This window comes from Peromyscus californicus, unplaced genomic scaffold (genome assembly GCF_007827085.1).
Source record: "Peromyscus californicus insignis strain IS unplaced genomic scaffold, ASM782708v3 Scaffold_12__1_contigs__length_115047231, whole genome shotgun sequence".
Lineage (NCBI taxonomy): Eukaryota > Metazoa > Chordata > Mammalia > Rodentia > Cricetidae > Peromyscus > Peromyscus californicus.
Genome location: NW_026294413.1, coordinates 114637148 through 114652263, shown reverse-complemented (window position 1 = coordinate 114652263; position 15116 = coordinate 114637148). Strand labels below are relative to the sequence as shown.

The 15116-nt window shown below is 43.7% G+C and overlaps 1 protein-coding gene across 5 annotated transcripts in view; it reads left to right on the top strand.

Moving 5' to 3' along the window:
- Flnb (filamin B) overlaps positions 1–15116 on the top strand; it is a 152597-nt gene that overhangs the window by 101858 nt on the left and 35623 nt on the right. For all 5 annotated transcript variants that reach the window (XM_052734196.1, XM_052734195.1, XM_052734194.1 and 2 more), the window contains 9 exons: positions 2055–2317; positions 3227–3824; positions 4610–4783; positions 6077–6239; positions 6979–7139; positions 9933–10100; positions 12097–12220; positions 12646–12802; positions 13747–13936. In XM_052734196.1, coding sequence (XP_052590156.1) covers positions 2055–2317; positions 3227–3824; positions 4610–4783; positions 6077–6239; positions 6979–7139; positions 9933–10100; positions 12097–12220; positions 12646–12802; positions 13747–13936 — 1998 coding nt within the window. The remainder of the gene's footprint in view (positions 1–2054; positions 2318–3226; positions 3825–4609; positions 4784–6076; positions 6240–6978; positions 7140–9932; positions 10101–12096; positions 12221–12645; positions 12803–13746; positions 13937–15116) is intronic.

The following is a 15116-nucleotide window of genomic DNA, read 5'->3' as shown; positions in this document are numbered from 1 at the left end:
TATTATTATGATGGAAAACTTTATACATAAAGAGAATAATAGTACAGTATGAGTACTTATGCTTACTTATGCTCACTTAGCTTCCACACATCCTCTTAAAATAATTAACATTCAAGGAATATATAAGCCCCCCCCCTTTTTTTTTCCCATCAGGAAGGTCTTACATTGCAAACCTTTTGACATTGCAAAATGATGTTATCATCTACAGAGTTCACTGTCCAGAACCATACAGTTGAGGGGTTTTTGTTATTATTGCTGTTTTTAATCTCTTAATGTTTTAAATGAGGTAATGATTTTCTCTTGGACTGCATTGGTGTCTCTCCTAGGCAGAATGTGGCTGCCTGCAACCTGTGACTTGAAGGTTGGATATGCCTGATTCTGCTTGCTACAATTAACCAACATTCTGAGAGTTAACTGATGCATTTTTAGAACATCTTTGGGTTTTAAATAAGGTCTTGCATATTACTTCCACACCCTCCTGCATCTACAGATATAGATGTACCCAGAGAAAATACTTGGAAGTATTTATTTTACACTAAATTTATCCTGCCCTGCCTATAGTCTTTGGCCTGTGCTGCCTTTTGAGTTCAGTAATACATTTTGGAAATCATAATGCAATTCAGTCTTCTTCATTAGTATTAATTGCTTGGAGAGTCCCAAACTGGATGCCTCTCAGGATTGTGTGCTCACCTGATTTCAAGGCTACTAAGTCAGGGGGACAAGTCTGCATACCTGGGGTGTGTTCCCCAGGCTATCTCCCTCTGATAGTCCCCAAGGGTCTCAGCTAGCCTTCCGTGAGAACCTTCATTGGTTGTGTCCTGCATGCACTTGTGTACAAGGTTAACTCACATTTTGGAAGCTGCTAAGTAAGGTCTGTGCTGGCTTTTGTGGCTGAAGACAAAAGGCTGTGAGCATGTGACAGCCACTACCCAGATACCTCATGTGTCCCCTTAGTTCTTCTTTCCTTGGGACATCGTTTTGACTGCAGAACAGGGAAAACATGGTGCCCATTGGGGACAGAGTTTGTGGGCAGCTGTGCTAGCCTGGGCGGGCTCCTCCATGTCCCCAGAGTCAAGGTTTGCCTGGTTATGGCAGGGTCCTATGTTCCCGGTGCTTTTGTTTTGGCTGAAACCCTTTCCTTGTTTCTGTCAAAATAACACCTGGGGTTCCTGAAGCCTTGCCTTGCAAAGACAGTTTTAAGATTTATTTTTATTATTTTAAAACTTGATTATGTGTATGTGGGAGGGGGTATGTGTACTTGAGTGCAGGTGCCTGTGGAGTCTGGAAGAGGTTGTCCATCTCCTGGAGCTGTAATTACAGGCAGCTGTGGACTGCCTTATGCGAGTGCTGGGAACTAAACTTCAGTTTCTGCAAGAGCTGTGCTCCTAACCACTGAGTCATCTCTCTTTTCTTACCCTTTTTAATATGCAAGATCTTCCTTTGTGACCCAAAGACCTTTTAAAGGCATCAAAGTCAATTCTCAGAACTTACCAGTTATGTTACTTCTGCCTTCTTGTGGGTGGGGATGGTAATAGGGTTGGATTTTCTGTCAGGAGTTAGTATAATAAAACATTGACTTATTAAGGGTGTTTCCGTGTAAGATTGTTCCCATAAGGAAGTGAAGAAGCAGACAGTGCTGAATTGTACTGTAATTATAATCTGTCAAAGAAGATTGTGGGGTTAGATAAATTTGTTTGAATCCCAGCTTTGTGATCTGCTAGATATGTTGCCCTGGATAAGTTACTTAACCTCTCAGAGCCTCAGTTTCCCCATCTGTAAAGGCCACTTGCTCTTAATTAACAGCTTATAGAGTTAGTATGTAAATTAAGGAGACGGTGTACAGTATTTGTGACTGGCATAGAAACTGTGTTTAGTAAAGAGCTGTTATTGTCAGTGTTAATGACTCATTGCATTGTGTTTATGCCAGCTGTTGAGGCTTCGGTGTTACTCCATCAGTCTCACTTCTTGTCCTTGCATCAGCCGTTATTTACTGCAGCAACTGAGTAAAACCTCACATCCAGTGGGCATGCTTCACCTTGTCTCCCTTTCCACAGGAGTTGAGGTTGGAAAGGATCAGGAATTTGCCATTGACACCAAGGGAGCAGGAGGCCAGGGAAAGCTGGATGTAACAATCCTGAGCCCTTCTCGGAAGGTTGTGCCATGCCTGGTAGCACCCGTGGCTGGCAGGGAGAGCAGCAGAGCCAAATTCATCCCTCGGGAAGAGGGGCTCTTCGCTGTAGACATCACCTATGATGGACACCCAGTGCCTGGGAGCCCCTATACTGTGGAGGCCTCACTACCACCAGATCCCACCAAGGTCAGTTTGGGGTTGCCTTGTTGTTTCCAAATATGATTTGGAGTCCTACCTGAGAAAGATACAGGAAAGTCTTTCTGTGATGAATGTGAGTTCTCAATGGCTGACAGATGTTCTACAATTCTACAATTCAGTGTGCCTGGTTCCCTCAACAGTTGAATCAACTCCTGCTCATATTTGTTCTGTTTGCAAAACTTGGTGAGAGAGTCATTTATTGGTTAGCATAATAATGGTATTAGTCAGCCCATAGGGGTAGGCAAGATTGTGGAGGCCTCAGCCTAATGTCCATTATGCAGATGGAGTTTATCCTACAGAAGCTATTCTAGCAGACATAAAAATATATTATCCTTAGTCCTACTTTCCTCAATTCAGATGATTTGGGGATATTTCCTGTGGTCTGAGTGGCATGAATTCTATAAAGTTTTCTCTCCTAAATCACAGTTTTATTATGTAAGATTTATTGATGGATTTGTCACAGCCCAAACTGCTATGAGTTACCTTCTTCAGGCCCCAGCCAAGCAAATTCGTGGTGTGTGTGTGTGTGTGTGTGTGTGTGTGTGTGTGTGTGTGTGTGTGTGGATGTTAGGGTCTCACATCCAGCTCTGTGGTTCAGAAGAGCAGGGCAAAGAATGAAGCATTAGGGCAGGCCTACCACCTCACCACCTGGTCCAGTACTAAGGGTTATTTCTCTCCCACCTGTTCTTTTGAACAGTTGGCTTGTGTTCTTAGACCCTGACTGATGCATGCATGTATTAACGTGTACATGTGCATGACCACCAGCCCCAGGGATGTGGGATATTTTACTGATGTGTGCTTTTGTGTGATTTGTGGTCACAAGTATTGGAAGCATGGCTGACTGGGTAGTGATAGCAGCTATAGATAGGATTTAACTTTTATTCTTTGTTCAAATAGGTGAAGGCCCATGGTCCTGGCCTTGAAGGAGGTCTTGTAGGCAAGCCTGCTGAGTTCACCATTGACACCAAAGGAGCTGGAACTGGAGGTTTAGGTCTAACTGTGGAAGGTCCATGTGAGGCCAAAATCGAATGCTCTGACAATGGTGATGGGACCTGCTCTGTCTCTTACCTCCCTACAAAACCTGGAGAATACTTTGTCAACATTCTCTTTGAAGAAGTCCACATTCCTGGGTCTCCCTTCAAAGCCGACATTGAAATGCCATTTGACCCCTCTAAGGTTGTGGCATCAGGACCAGGTCTTGAACATGGGAAAGCAGGTGAAGCTGGACTCCTTAGTGTTGATTGTTCAGAAGCAGGGCCCGGGACTCTGGGCCTTGAAGCTATCTCAGACTCGGGGACAAAAGCTGAAGTTTCTATCCAGAACAACAAAGATGGTACCTACGCAGTGACCTATGTGCCTCTGACAGCTGGCATGTACACACTGACCATGAAGTATGGTGGTGAGCTTGTACCACATTTTCCCACCCGGGTCAAGGTAGAGCCCGCCATAGACACTAGTGGGATCAAAGCCTTTGGGCCAGGAATAGAAGGAAAAGGTGAGTCTCTAAAACAAACTCAGCTACCTGCCAGGGGTCAGGCTCTCACCTGTAGCCTCTGCCTCATGTCTTTGACTGGTTGGGGGGAAAGAAGTAAAGGAAAATGGGGATCACATTATTTCCAGAGGTTGCACTCCACCGAGCCCCCTTTTTTGTTTCTCCCTGGTGGATGGAGCTAGCATTCTCAGCTGATTTCTACTTTTTGTAGAAAAGCCAGAAATCTTTGTTAATATTTTTGTCATGTCATTGGAACTTAGAATTAAATGATGTTAAATGTGTTAATAATACACAGAGTGCAGAGCTAGTCTGTCCTTACCCTTGTCCTGGGTCTCTACCTTTATTTTGTTTTGAGACAGAGTCTCATCATATAGCCTACACTGGTCTTGAACTCACAACTCTCTTGTTTCATGCTCTTAATTGGCTAAAATTCCAGGCACGCATCACTGCACCAGGCCTAATCCTCATCCTGTGAGCAGTTTTGTTGTCACTTGGCCAAGTCTATCCTGACTTTCACAATCAGCGAAACCACTCTTAGGACACCAAAACTATACTTAATGTATTCCAAAATGTAAAGAGTCTTCATGGGCGGGAGGGGGCAGTTCTGCTTGGGCCCAAGGTGACATTTTTATTTTGATTTTGTTTTTCAAGACAGGGTTTCTCTGTGTAACTCTTGCTGTCTTAGCTCTGTAGACCAGGCTGTCCTCAAACTCAGAGATCTGCCTGCCTCTGCCTCTCATGCACCACCACTGCTGGGCAACGTTCTTATCTATGTGGTTGTTCAACAGATGTGTTTCGGGAGGCCACAACAGACTTCACAGTTGACTCTAGGTCCCTGACCCAGGTTGGAGGTGACCACATCAAAGCTCACATTGCCAACCCCTCAGGGGCCTCCACTGAGTGCTTCGTCAAGGACAATGCTGATGGGACCTACCAAGTAGAGTACACACCATTTGAGAAAGGTGAGTCTTCCTCTCTGTGGCTCTGACTCATGTTCATTCAGAGCTGTGTTGGCCATTTGTTTAGCCAAGTCTACCTTATACTCCTGTGCTTGACTCATTTATTCAGCCTGCCTCAGCAGAGAACAATGCACATTACTCAGAAATGTAAAAAATTCCTTCCCCAGCAGGCCACTGACCATTCAGTGCCTGCTTTACTGGCTATGGTAGTTTGAAAGAAAATGGCCCCCAAAGGGAGTGTCATTATTAGGAGGTGTGGCCTTGTTGGAGGAAGTATGTCACTGTAGAGTAGGCTTTGAGGACTCATATATGCTTAAGCCACACCCAGTGTCTCAAACCACTTCCTGTTGTCTGTGAGTCAAGATGTAAGAACTCTCAGCTCCTTCTCTAGCACCATGTCTACCTGCATGCTGCCTTGCTTCCTGCCATGATGATAATGGACTAAACCTCTGAATTGTGGTGAGCCACCATAATTAAATGTTTTCCTTTATAAGAGTTGCCATGGTCCTGGTGTCTCTTCCCAGCAATAGAAACCCTAACTAAAACACTGGCCTTATGTTATATGTTGCTAAGCCCCAGCTTCACCTGAGCAGATTGTGGCATGATGCTGTGGCGTATTAATAATGAATGATTTGTGTAAATTTTTTTTTTTTTGCAATTTTTCTTTTTGAATAGTAGTGGTGATTATTAAAATGTTGAGAATCAGGAAATCATAAAGGAAAGCACCATCTATCCCCTTTCTTGGATATATGATCCCATAAATATTCTATACAGATATGTTCAGGTATTTGTAGATACCTGGCTTTTCTATTTCCTGAGTTTCCTGTGGTCTTTTAATGCCTGGATAGTGTTTTACCAAATCAGGATAGTGTTTCTAGGATGACTGCCTTAAATACAAATTTAACTCTCTTTGCTTGGAGCAGAGTATATGATGCATGAACAAAAAGCATAGACAGCTTTATCTTTCAAAAATAAGATTATACTGACATTACCATTTTTTTTAATTGTGTGTGTGTGCGCGTGTGCTCCCATGGACAACAAAAGAGAGTCCCTGGAGCTGGAGTTATAGCTGATTGTGAGCCAACTAATATAGGCACTGGGAACTTAACTTAGATCCACAGCAGGAGTAATACATGCTCTTAACCACTGAGCCAATGGTCTCCAGCCCTACGTTGCTATGTTCTTAATCCACTCTTTCCAAGTAGCAGTTAGTGTGTTATTTATATGTATTAGAAAAAAGTCTGAAGTAGTGACATTGTATATAAGTACCGTTTGTTGTTGTTTGTGTTTGGACAGGTTTCCATGTAGTAGAGGTGACATATGATGATTTGCAAATCCCGAACAGTCCCTTCAAAGTGGCTGTAACTGAAGGCTGCCAGCCATCCCGGGTCCACGCCCAAGGTCCTGGATTGAAAGAAGCCTTTACCAACAAATCTAACGTCTTCACAGTGGTAACCAGGTAGGCAGTGCTCTGGGATCAGAGTATTGATCCCTGTGTAGTTAACCAAGTAAAAAACAAAACAAAAAACAAAAAAGAAAAGGTTTGTAAGTTTGAGACAAGAGAATTGTTCCAAATTTGAAGCTAGTCTGAGGTACAGAAGGAGATCCTGTCTCAGGGGAGAAAAAAGTTGAAGCTATGCCTTACTTATATGTCATGGTCTTTCAACTTCTGAGAAGATGCATTTTTAAAGATATATTAAACATTTTCTTGTGTCAAGATTTAATGACCAGATATACCTAAAAGTATACCAGAAATAATAATCATCATCAAGATGCTAAGCACACTAGGACTGGACAGTTCCTTAACTTAAGATGCAGAAGTATATAGCCAGCCCTATATGTAAATGAAATATTTGAGACTTTCCTATTACATTAACTCCAAAGAGATACAATTATAGATCAGTGATAGAACACAGGTTCAGTGCCCTAAAGTGCATGCCTGCGTTGTATTTGTTATTGTACGTTATGCAATAGATAGGAAATACAGTTGAAGGATAAGCATGGAAAGAAGGAAGGGTCAAGACTGTCTATATAGAGACTCTATGTGAAACTTCTGAGAAATTCTCTGCCTGAGAGATATTGCCACATTAGTTGAGTCAAGTTAACTAAATAGGATAGTTTATAAAAGTTGTTTTTTTTAAGTGAATTCTGGCATGGACTATTCACATTTAACTCCCCCCCCCACTTACTCTTTCCAGGGGGGCAGGCATTGGTGGGCTCGGCATAACTGTCGAGGGGCCATCGGAGTCGAAGATAAACTGCAGAGACAACAAGGATGGCAGCTGCAGCGCTGACTACGTTCCCTTTGCTCCGGGGGATTACGATGTTAACATCACATATGGAGGTGTTCACATCCCTGGTAAGCCATCCCTTGGGCAGTGGTTCAAAGAATAAATGATGTCGGATGGAAACAGATTTGGTTTTGCTCATCTCTCTTTAGTAGAAAGATTTTGGAAAAACTTGAAAGAGAGGATCTTCCCAATGACCACAGCACCAAGAACACCACAACTCCCAGTGGAACTCAGTATCATAGTAGAAAGCATTGGCTTGGACCTTATCTGTACCACATGTACGAAAGTGCCCATAGAAGCCAAAGGGTTGTTGATCCCCTGGAACTGGAGTTATAAGCAGTTGTGAGCCACCCAATATGCGTGCCAGGAATTGAACCTAGGTTCTCTGTAAGAGCAATAAATGCTCTTAATCACTGAGTCATTCCTTCAGCCCCCAAAACTTTGGGGCTTGGCTTTTACTCACTTTCTTCTTGTGTCTTGACTTTTCTTTGCATTGTTAATCCTGGCAACTGGCAAAGACATACTAATACAAATTCTTATTTATTAATTTGTTTGCTATTTAATGATATTCTATACCTTTAAGTGTAAAACAGGGTTTCTCATCTCTGACTGTGCTGGCATTCTGTGTAGAAATTGGTTATGAAGAGTTTTCTGTGCATTGTAATGTCAGGATCTCTGGCCTCTACCTACTAGATGCGTACCTGTAGCAAGTAACCCTCATTTGTGACAACCAGAAATGTCTGGAAATTGTTCTTTATCTTTGTAGACAAAGTCACCCTGATTAAGAACCACTGTAGTCAAAACAAACCAAAAAGATATGAAGGACCCATTTTTGTTTTATAGAGAGGCATCTCCAGCAAGTTCTAGTTCTGATTACATAACAGAATAATTAAAAACCTCATCCCATGTGTACATACATGCCTAAGAGTGTTGAAGAATGTGAACTGTGTTGGGATGCAAGTCATAAAACTCCAGGGATGTTACTGAGCCAGGATGTGTCTTGTCTCCAGGGGGATGAAAAAAGGGCAGGAACTGCAAGAGCCTTCCAGGCTCATGTGGGTTTCCTCCCCAGTGGGATGCTATTGTGTCAAAAAGATTGAGAGACCCATAAGCTACTGGCCTTAGGGGTCTCAGCTGTCCACTGGCCTATGCTTTCCTGATTCTCTCTCTTTTCCGTTGCCACATACGCACATACACATACCGTCCTCCCTTTCTGTCACATTGATCAGAAGGCACTGACTTTTAAAGCTAATTTTGAATCAGACTCTGCAGATAAAAACCCCTGCCACACAAGCCTGATGACACAGGTTTGATCCCCAGAACCCACATAAAGTTGTCTTCTAACCCTCCACACATGCACTGTGTGATTACTCTACTGATATGTCTATATAAACTTTAGTAGTTCAAGATAAAACTAGTTTCTCCTCAAACCCGTGCTTGCTACTCAGATCAATAAAGGTTATGGCCAGGCAGTGGTGGCACACGCCTTTAATCCCAGCACTCAGGAGGCAGAGGCAGGCAAAGCTCTGTGAATTCAAGGCCAGCCTGATCTACAGAGCAAGTTCCAGGACAGCCAGGGCTGTTACACAGAGAAACCTTGTCTAGAAAAACCAAAACTAGATAAAAGTTGTTTTGGGGTTTTTTTTTTCTTTTTCTTTTTTTTTTAGATTTATTTTATTTATTATATAAACAGTGTTCTTTCTGCAAGTTTGCCATATACCAGAAGGGGGCATTAGATTTCATTATAGATGGTTATGAGCCACAATGTGGTTGGTAGGAATTGAACTCAGGACCTCTGGAAGAGCAAACAGTGCTCTTAACCTCTGAGCCATCTCTTCAGCCCTAATTTTAGTTCCTAATCTAGAGAATTTCAGCTAGAAATGAGACAGACAAAGCTCCCACTCCTGGAGCAACTACTATCTAGTGTTTATGCAGGTAAACTTTGTGCAGATCAGAAGCAGGTTGAATGGGGAGAAGGGACAGAGTGGGGTTGTAAGATCCCTTTTGATGCCTTGTCACAGGACAGTGCTTGTGACAGAGTTGAGCACTGAAAATAAGTAAAAGGGGGTCTCCAAGGGAAGTGACAGTGTCTTCCACCAGGCAAGTGATTCTTCTGGCTTCTATGTGCTTCTGCTATAGGGCAGTAGTGCTGCCTTGGCTTTGGGAAAGTGCTGGATGTCATGAGCTTTGGGATTCCCCTGCAGAGGGAGTAAGAGTTTGGGCCCATCAATGAGCACTAAGCATCTGGGCCTCTCCCATCAGGGGAGATGGTGGCTCTTTATGCTTCAGGCTCTGTCTCCTCCCAGAGCGGAATATCAGTTTCTCCTGAACTCCAGAACTCCCCCAAGTGTGGGGCACTTAGTATAAGGTGTTGCTTGTCTTAGTGTCAGGCTACTTAGTCAAGATAACTCCTGAGAGCCAAAATATTCAGTGACCTCATAGTATCTTGTTTGCTTTCCTGAGAATTCTTCCCCTGAGTGGTAGCTGCTCCCTCTTACATCATAGCACTGGTTTTACTGGAAAGCTTTTTCTGGTCTCCTGCAGACCAAATTCATTGTCTCCTACATGTTCTGCCTTGTATACCTCCCAACTGATACCACATAAGATGTTGGAAGAATGTGCTCTCATTGCCCTACTTTGGCTTCCTGGAAAGTTCACTGAGGCCCCAGGTCCTCATGTCTACATGTGCTACATGACAGATGTGGGAATAGCTGTGGTCATATAACTGCACCCACAGTAAGGCAGGCTGAACTGACTGAGGCTCATACAATCGGTGTCCAGGTAGAGCAACAGTGTGATTCTGGGTATACACGGGGTAGTATTTTGATTGCTTAATGCTCAGAATCCTGTGACTCTTCCAGGCAGCCCCTTCAGAGTTCCTGCAAAAGATGTTGTGGATCCCAGCAAGGTCAAAGTTGCTGGCCCTGGTCTGGGCTCTGGTGTCCGGGCTCGAATCCTACAGTCCTTCACAGTGGACAGTAGCAAGGCTGGCCTAGCTCCCCTGGAAGTGAGGGTCCTGGGCCCAAGAGGTGAGTCTGCATCCTACTTTTCATCCACCATGGGTAGAGACAACTATGACCCAGAGGAGGTGCTTTCTTACGAGATTGTTCATGAATTTATAGTTAAATTCTCACAATTTATTGCTCTACATTCTAGCTAGCCAGCAAAAGAGTCTCCTTTTAAAAAGTTGGTGTATTATCATTCCTTAAGTCCATTTCTCCGTTAATAATGTCTTAAGTTTCTTTTCATAATTTAACTTCTTCATTTCATGTGCTGAAGACAAAACCCTGGGCCTTACCCATGCCACACAAGTGTCCTTTCAATGAGATACATCCCAGGCTTTGGTTTTCCAAGATTGTGGTCTAACTAAGTAACTCAGACTGGCTTTGAACTTTGTGGTCCTCCTACCTCTGCCTCCTGAGTACTGGAACTTCAGGCATGTGCATAATAACTTCACTTTCCCAAGTAGCTTGTTGAAGGAAGTGTTTTATGGGCTTTAACATGCACTGTCCACCTGGCGGCACCATTACCTGTTCAGCATGGATGGGGTGCCCAAGGATAGTATGGGTGTGGGAAGGAGGTGGTTTTTGGAGATGATCCATCCCTCTGAGGTGCTCAGTGTTGCTGTGGAATATACCAGAATCTTGGTCAGGGATATAGCTTTATCATTTTCTCAACTTCCTGGAGGGTCTCTTGGAGAATAGGTCTTGTTGGCATTTGGCCCACACTACTGAAAATCTGTAATTAAGATTTCAGTGACTAGTGGGCCATCTGGGGACAATCTTGAACTACTGAAGCCTGTTGCCATATTTCTTCCAGTATTTAAGACATGCTTTTTTTTCCCATATAAATTAGTATGCCTGATTTCTTAAGTAACCTAGGTTTCTCTTCTGGTCCCCACTTCCCCTGTAATGTGTTTGTGGCTTTCAGAAGCAGTGAGCTGAGGTTTCTTCCTTTGAAAGGAAACCTCCTTAGTGGAGTTAGTTCATCAGGAAGTTCTGCCCTTTGAAGCTCAGGGCAGAAGTGGTCTGGGAGAATGAGGTCATGGGGTGGATTCTCCTTTAGTGAAGTTTCTAAGCTGAGGGGGGGGGGGGGGCTTTATTTACATAGTAGCCTGGAATATGGAGGACTTCTCAAGTAACAGCCTTGTAATTTTAGCTGATGCAGTGGCTTCCCAGTCATAGCACAGCCTCTTGAACACCATTTTAGAACTCTTTAAAGCTGATCCAAAGGTCGCCTTTATAGAGACAGGTTTGAGGATTGTGTTTTCCCATTAGCAGCTGCTTTCAATTATGTAACCTGGGTGCCTCTAGCTGGCCCTGCCTCTAAAACCGACTTGTCCTTACTTCACCTGCTCTGCTTAATGAGCATGCCCTGCTTTGATTAACTTCCCCTGCCCCTGACTCTTCCTCGACCTCATTCTAGGGGTCTAGAATCTAATCAATGTAGTGCATGCCTTAATTAGGCTATAATATACTCTAACCATCACTTGTAGCGTCCCATCGATGGCCCTCTTGTTCTTTGAGACTGGCACCCCTCCTTCTCTGTAACTTTGTGCTCTAGGATGTTGGTGCCATTGTGTTCTTTGCTGAAAGGAGGTGACAAGTCTTGATTGGCCAGCCCATTGGTTACTTTTTGCTGTTGAGGTTTCTAGACACTTTGGCACTTTCTCGGCTATAGAATAAAATTACCACACCCAAGCATGCCTAAACAGCTTGAAAGAATATGTAGCAAGTCTGCAATGCATATCTCCAACAACAAGCTTGCATGGTCTTTTTAATTGTACTCTAGGGCAGTATGGCAGGCTGAGTATACTTTAACCCACAAAAAGCTAGAGGTGTCTCTTGGTGCCAATTCTGCTACTGTGACTTATGGATCCTGTGATTATGGCCTGCTTGCCTTTATATTACTCTTCAGTGGAAACCAATAGGTCTTGGAGATGGCTGTGATCCTGTTTTAAATGCAGCTGGGGTGCAGTGAAGGGGAGGCCAGGTTGTTAGTCAGACCTCTCATTTCTGTCCTCAGGCCTCGTGGAGCCAGTGAATGTGGTGGATAATGGGGATGGCACACACACCGTGACCTACACCCCATCTCAGGAGGGGCCCTACATTGTTTCTGTCAAATATGCTGATGAAGAGATCCCTCGAAGGTGAGCATCTCAGCCTTCAGGCATGGGTACAATCTACCCTCAGACCTGTTCACCCACAGGACTGGTAACCACTGCTCTAGTGCCAGCCTGCCCCCAAGCCATTCACTCACTTCTCATTTAGCAAATGGTATAGAACCTGTATATTCCATGCAGTGTGTTACCATCTAGCAGGCACTAGTTCCTGTTCCAGGGTCTATCCATTCATCTATCTTCAGTTCAAAAGGAAGAGAGGATGGACTGTTGTATGATGGCTTGTACCTCATAGCTCTATATTTTCAATGGTCTTCTCGTCCTTTCATTAAACCTGCTCTCATATCTTACAGAAATCTTCCTTTCAGGCCTAGCCCTTTGTAGAAGAGAGATCAATTAAGGGCAGGGCTGACCTGTATGTATCCTTACTGACCAGGGCTTCTGTGTTTATCAAGTCCCTTTAAGGTCAAAGTCCTTCCCACGTATGATGCCAGCAAAGTGACTGCCTCTGGACCTGGCCTCAGTTCCTATGGGGTACCTGCCAGCCTACCTGTGGAGTTTGCAATTGATGCCAGAGATGCTGGTGAAGGCCTGCTTGCTGTCCAGATCACGGTAACTGTGGTTGTTAGCTGTTTATGATGGAGGGGAGTGGAGCCGAACCTTATTAGTAAGACTTAATATCCTGGAAAGGGATTAAAAATAGGAGTTTAATGACTAATTTCTGCCCCAGTACACATGTTTTGGGGATTTTTTACAGTCAGTATCTCTGCTGAAAAACAAGGTGCTCATCTGAGTGAGCATCTAAGGTGATGGCAGGTGTGGCACCGCTCATTCTCTGTTCTTTATTACTACATTTCTTCTTATGCGAATTTTAAATGCTTTTAATTGCCTGTTGGGTTGGTTAGGGCTAAAATTCTACATACCACAGAGCCTCTAACAAAGGATTGTCCTTTCTTGGGAACAAAACCAGAGTTAAGTCACCTAGGTGTTCTATGACTCACCAAGGAAGCTGCATCTCTGACTTAGTGTGTGGCTCTGTCTCTAATGTCTCCTCATGGACCATGAGCCTGCCAGTGCTCTGGTCATCAGGTTTAGAAGGTAAACCAGAAGGAAAGGAAGACAGAAACAAGGAAAATGTCTCTCATAAATGGATGATCTATCTTATGAGAAGACCCTCCTCCCGTCTCATAGTCACATGGTTGTATGGTGGCAAAGCTGATAACACAGGGAGGCTTGTATTATTCAGTAGTGTACCTAACTAAGGAGGAATGTCCTGTTGATAATGGAAAAGGAATGGAAAGGAAAGACGGACTATGAACCAAGCTTTTGCCATAATGTCTCTATACTTTATGTGATACTGAAATACTATTTGACAGACCATCATGGTACAATCTGTGACCCTTTCCTTTCCCTACCCAAATACAACAGAACAAGATCACATTAAGCTTCTATCTGCTCCTACCTGTAGAAGTACTAATTAAAGAGCATGGTTTGCTATGATTAGTTTCTACATGTTGGTAGCAGCATCCCAAATAGCATTGCTTTGTGATTCACAGGACCAAGAGGGGAAGCCTCAAAGAGCCACTGTCCATGACAGTAAAGATGGCACATATGCTGTAACCTATATCCCTGATAAGACTGGACGCTATATGATTGGGGTCACCTATGGTGGAGACAACATCCCACTTTCTCCTTACCGTATTCGGGTCACGCAAACAGGCGATGCCAGCAAGTGTCTAGCCACAGGTAAGTGCAGGGGAGCATCAGGGTTAGGAGTGTGTGTTCTGGTCTTCCTTGCGTCACTTAATAGCTATGTGATCAGGAAAGTTGCTTAGGCTCTCTGAGCACCAGTCATACATAGAGTGAAGAAGATCTTTTGAGGTGAGAACATTTAGATTCCAGATGCATTTCCAGGTGTTAGAGATGACATCATGGGTTATCACAAAGATGAAGTAAGGGCAGGTGGGAAAGATGCTGAGCACGATGCCAGGGCAGGGGAGCTCTTACACACTTTTGAAGTGGGGGCACTTGTTGATGTCTCTTACAGAAACTGCCATGAGAACCAGCATATTTTTGCCTCTGTGAGTGATGGGCTCATTTGTTCAGGATTCATTCAAGAGCATCTTACTTAGATCAGCAATAGAGAAGGAACATGTGAAAGGATTTGGGATTTTCTCAAGAATTCATGAATATTTTACTCTCCCTTGCTTCAGCTTCTTAGATGTGCCTGCTCGACTGTATATATGGAGGGGGCACTCTAAGCATTGAACTCAGGTGGCCAGGCTTACATCAAGGGGCTGCAGGTACCTTTTATTCTCTGAGCCATCATACCAGTCCAATATGATCTTATCCATTAAAAAAAACAAACAAACCAGGGTCTCATGCATCCTGGTTTGCCTCACTCAGACTTGATGTATAGCTGAGGATGTTGCCAAATGCTAATCCTCCCATGTCTGCCTCCCAAGAGCTGGGATTCTATGCATACATCAGCACACCTTGTTTCATGCCGTTCTGTTTCTGAGAGCAACTCCTGCAGCTCAGTGCTGCTGCTTTAGCAGACTCTAAAACATGAAACCTGGGCTGGTGAGATGGCTCAGTGAGTAAGTGTGCTTTCCAATCAACCTGATAACTAAGTTCAGTACCCAGAACCCAGATATTGAAAGGAAAGAATTGTCTCACAAATTGTCCTCTGATCTCCATGCATATTCCCACACACATACACACCTGCCAGTGTGCTTGCACATGCACACACATACAGTATCAATCAATTGACCGGTGGATTAAAAAAAAACAAAAAATGCATGAATTATTGACTCAAGTAAATCATTTACTCCTCGTAATAAAAAGAAACTAAATGTAGGTCTACCCTGTTCTCTGAGCTCATATTGCTCACTTTGGCCCTTTTTGTCTTCACACGGCAAAAACT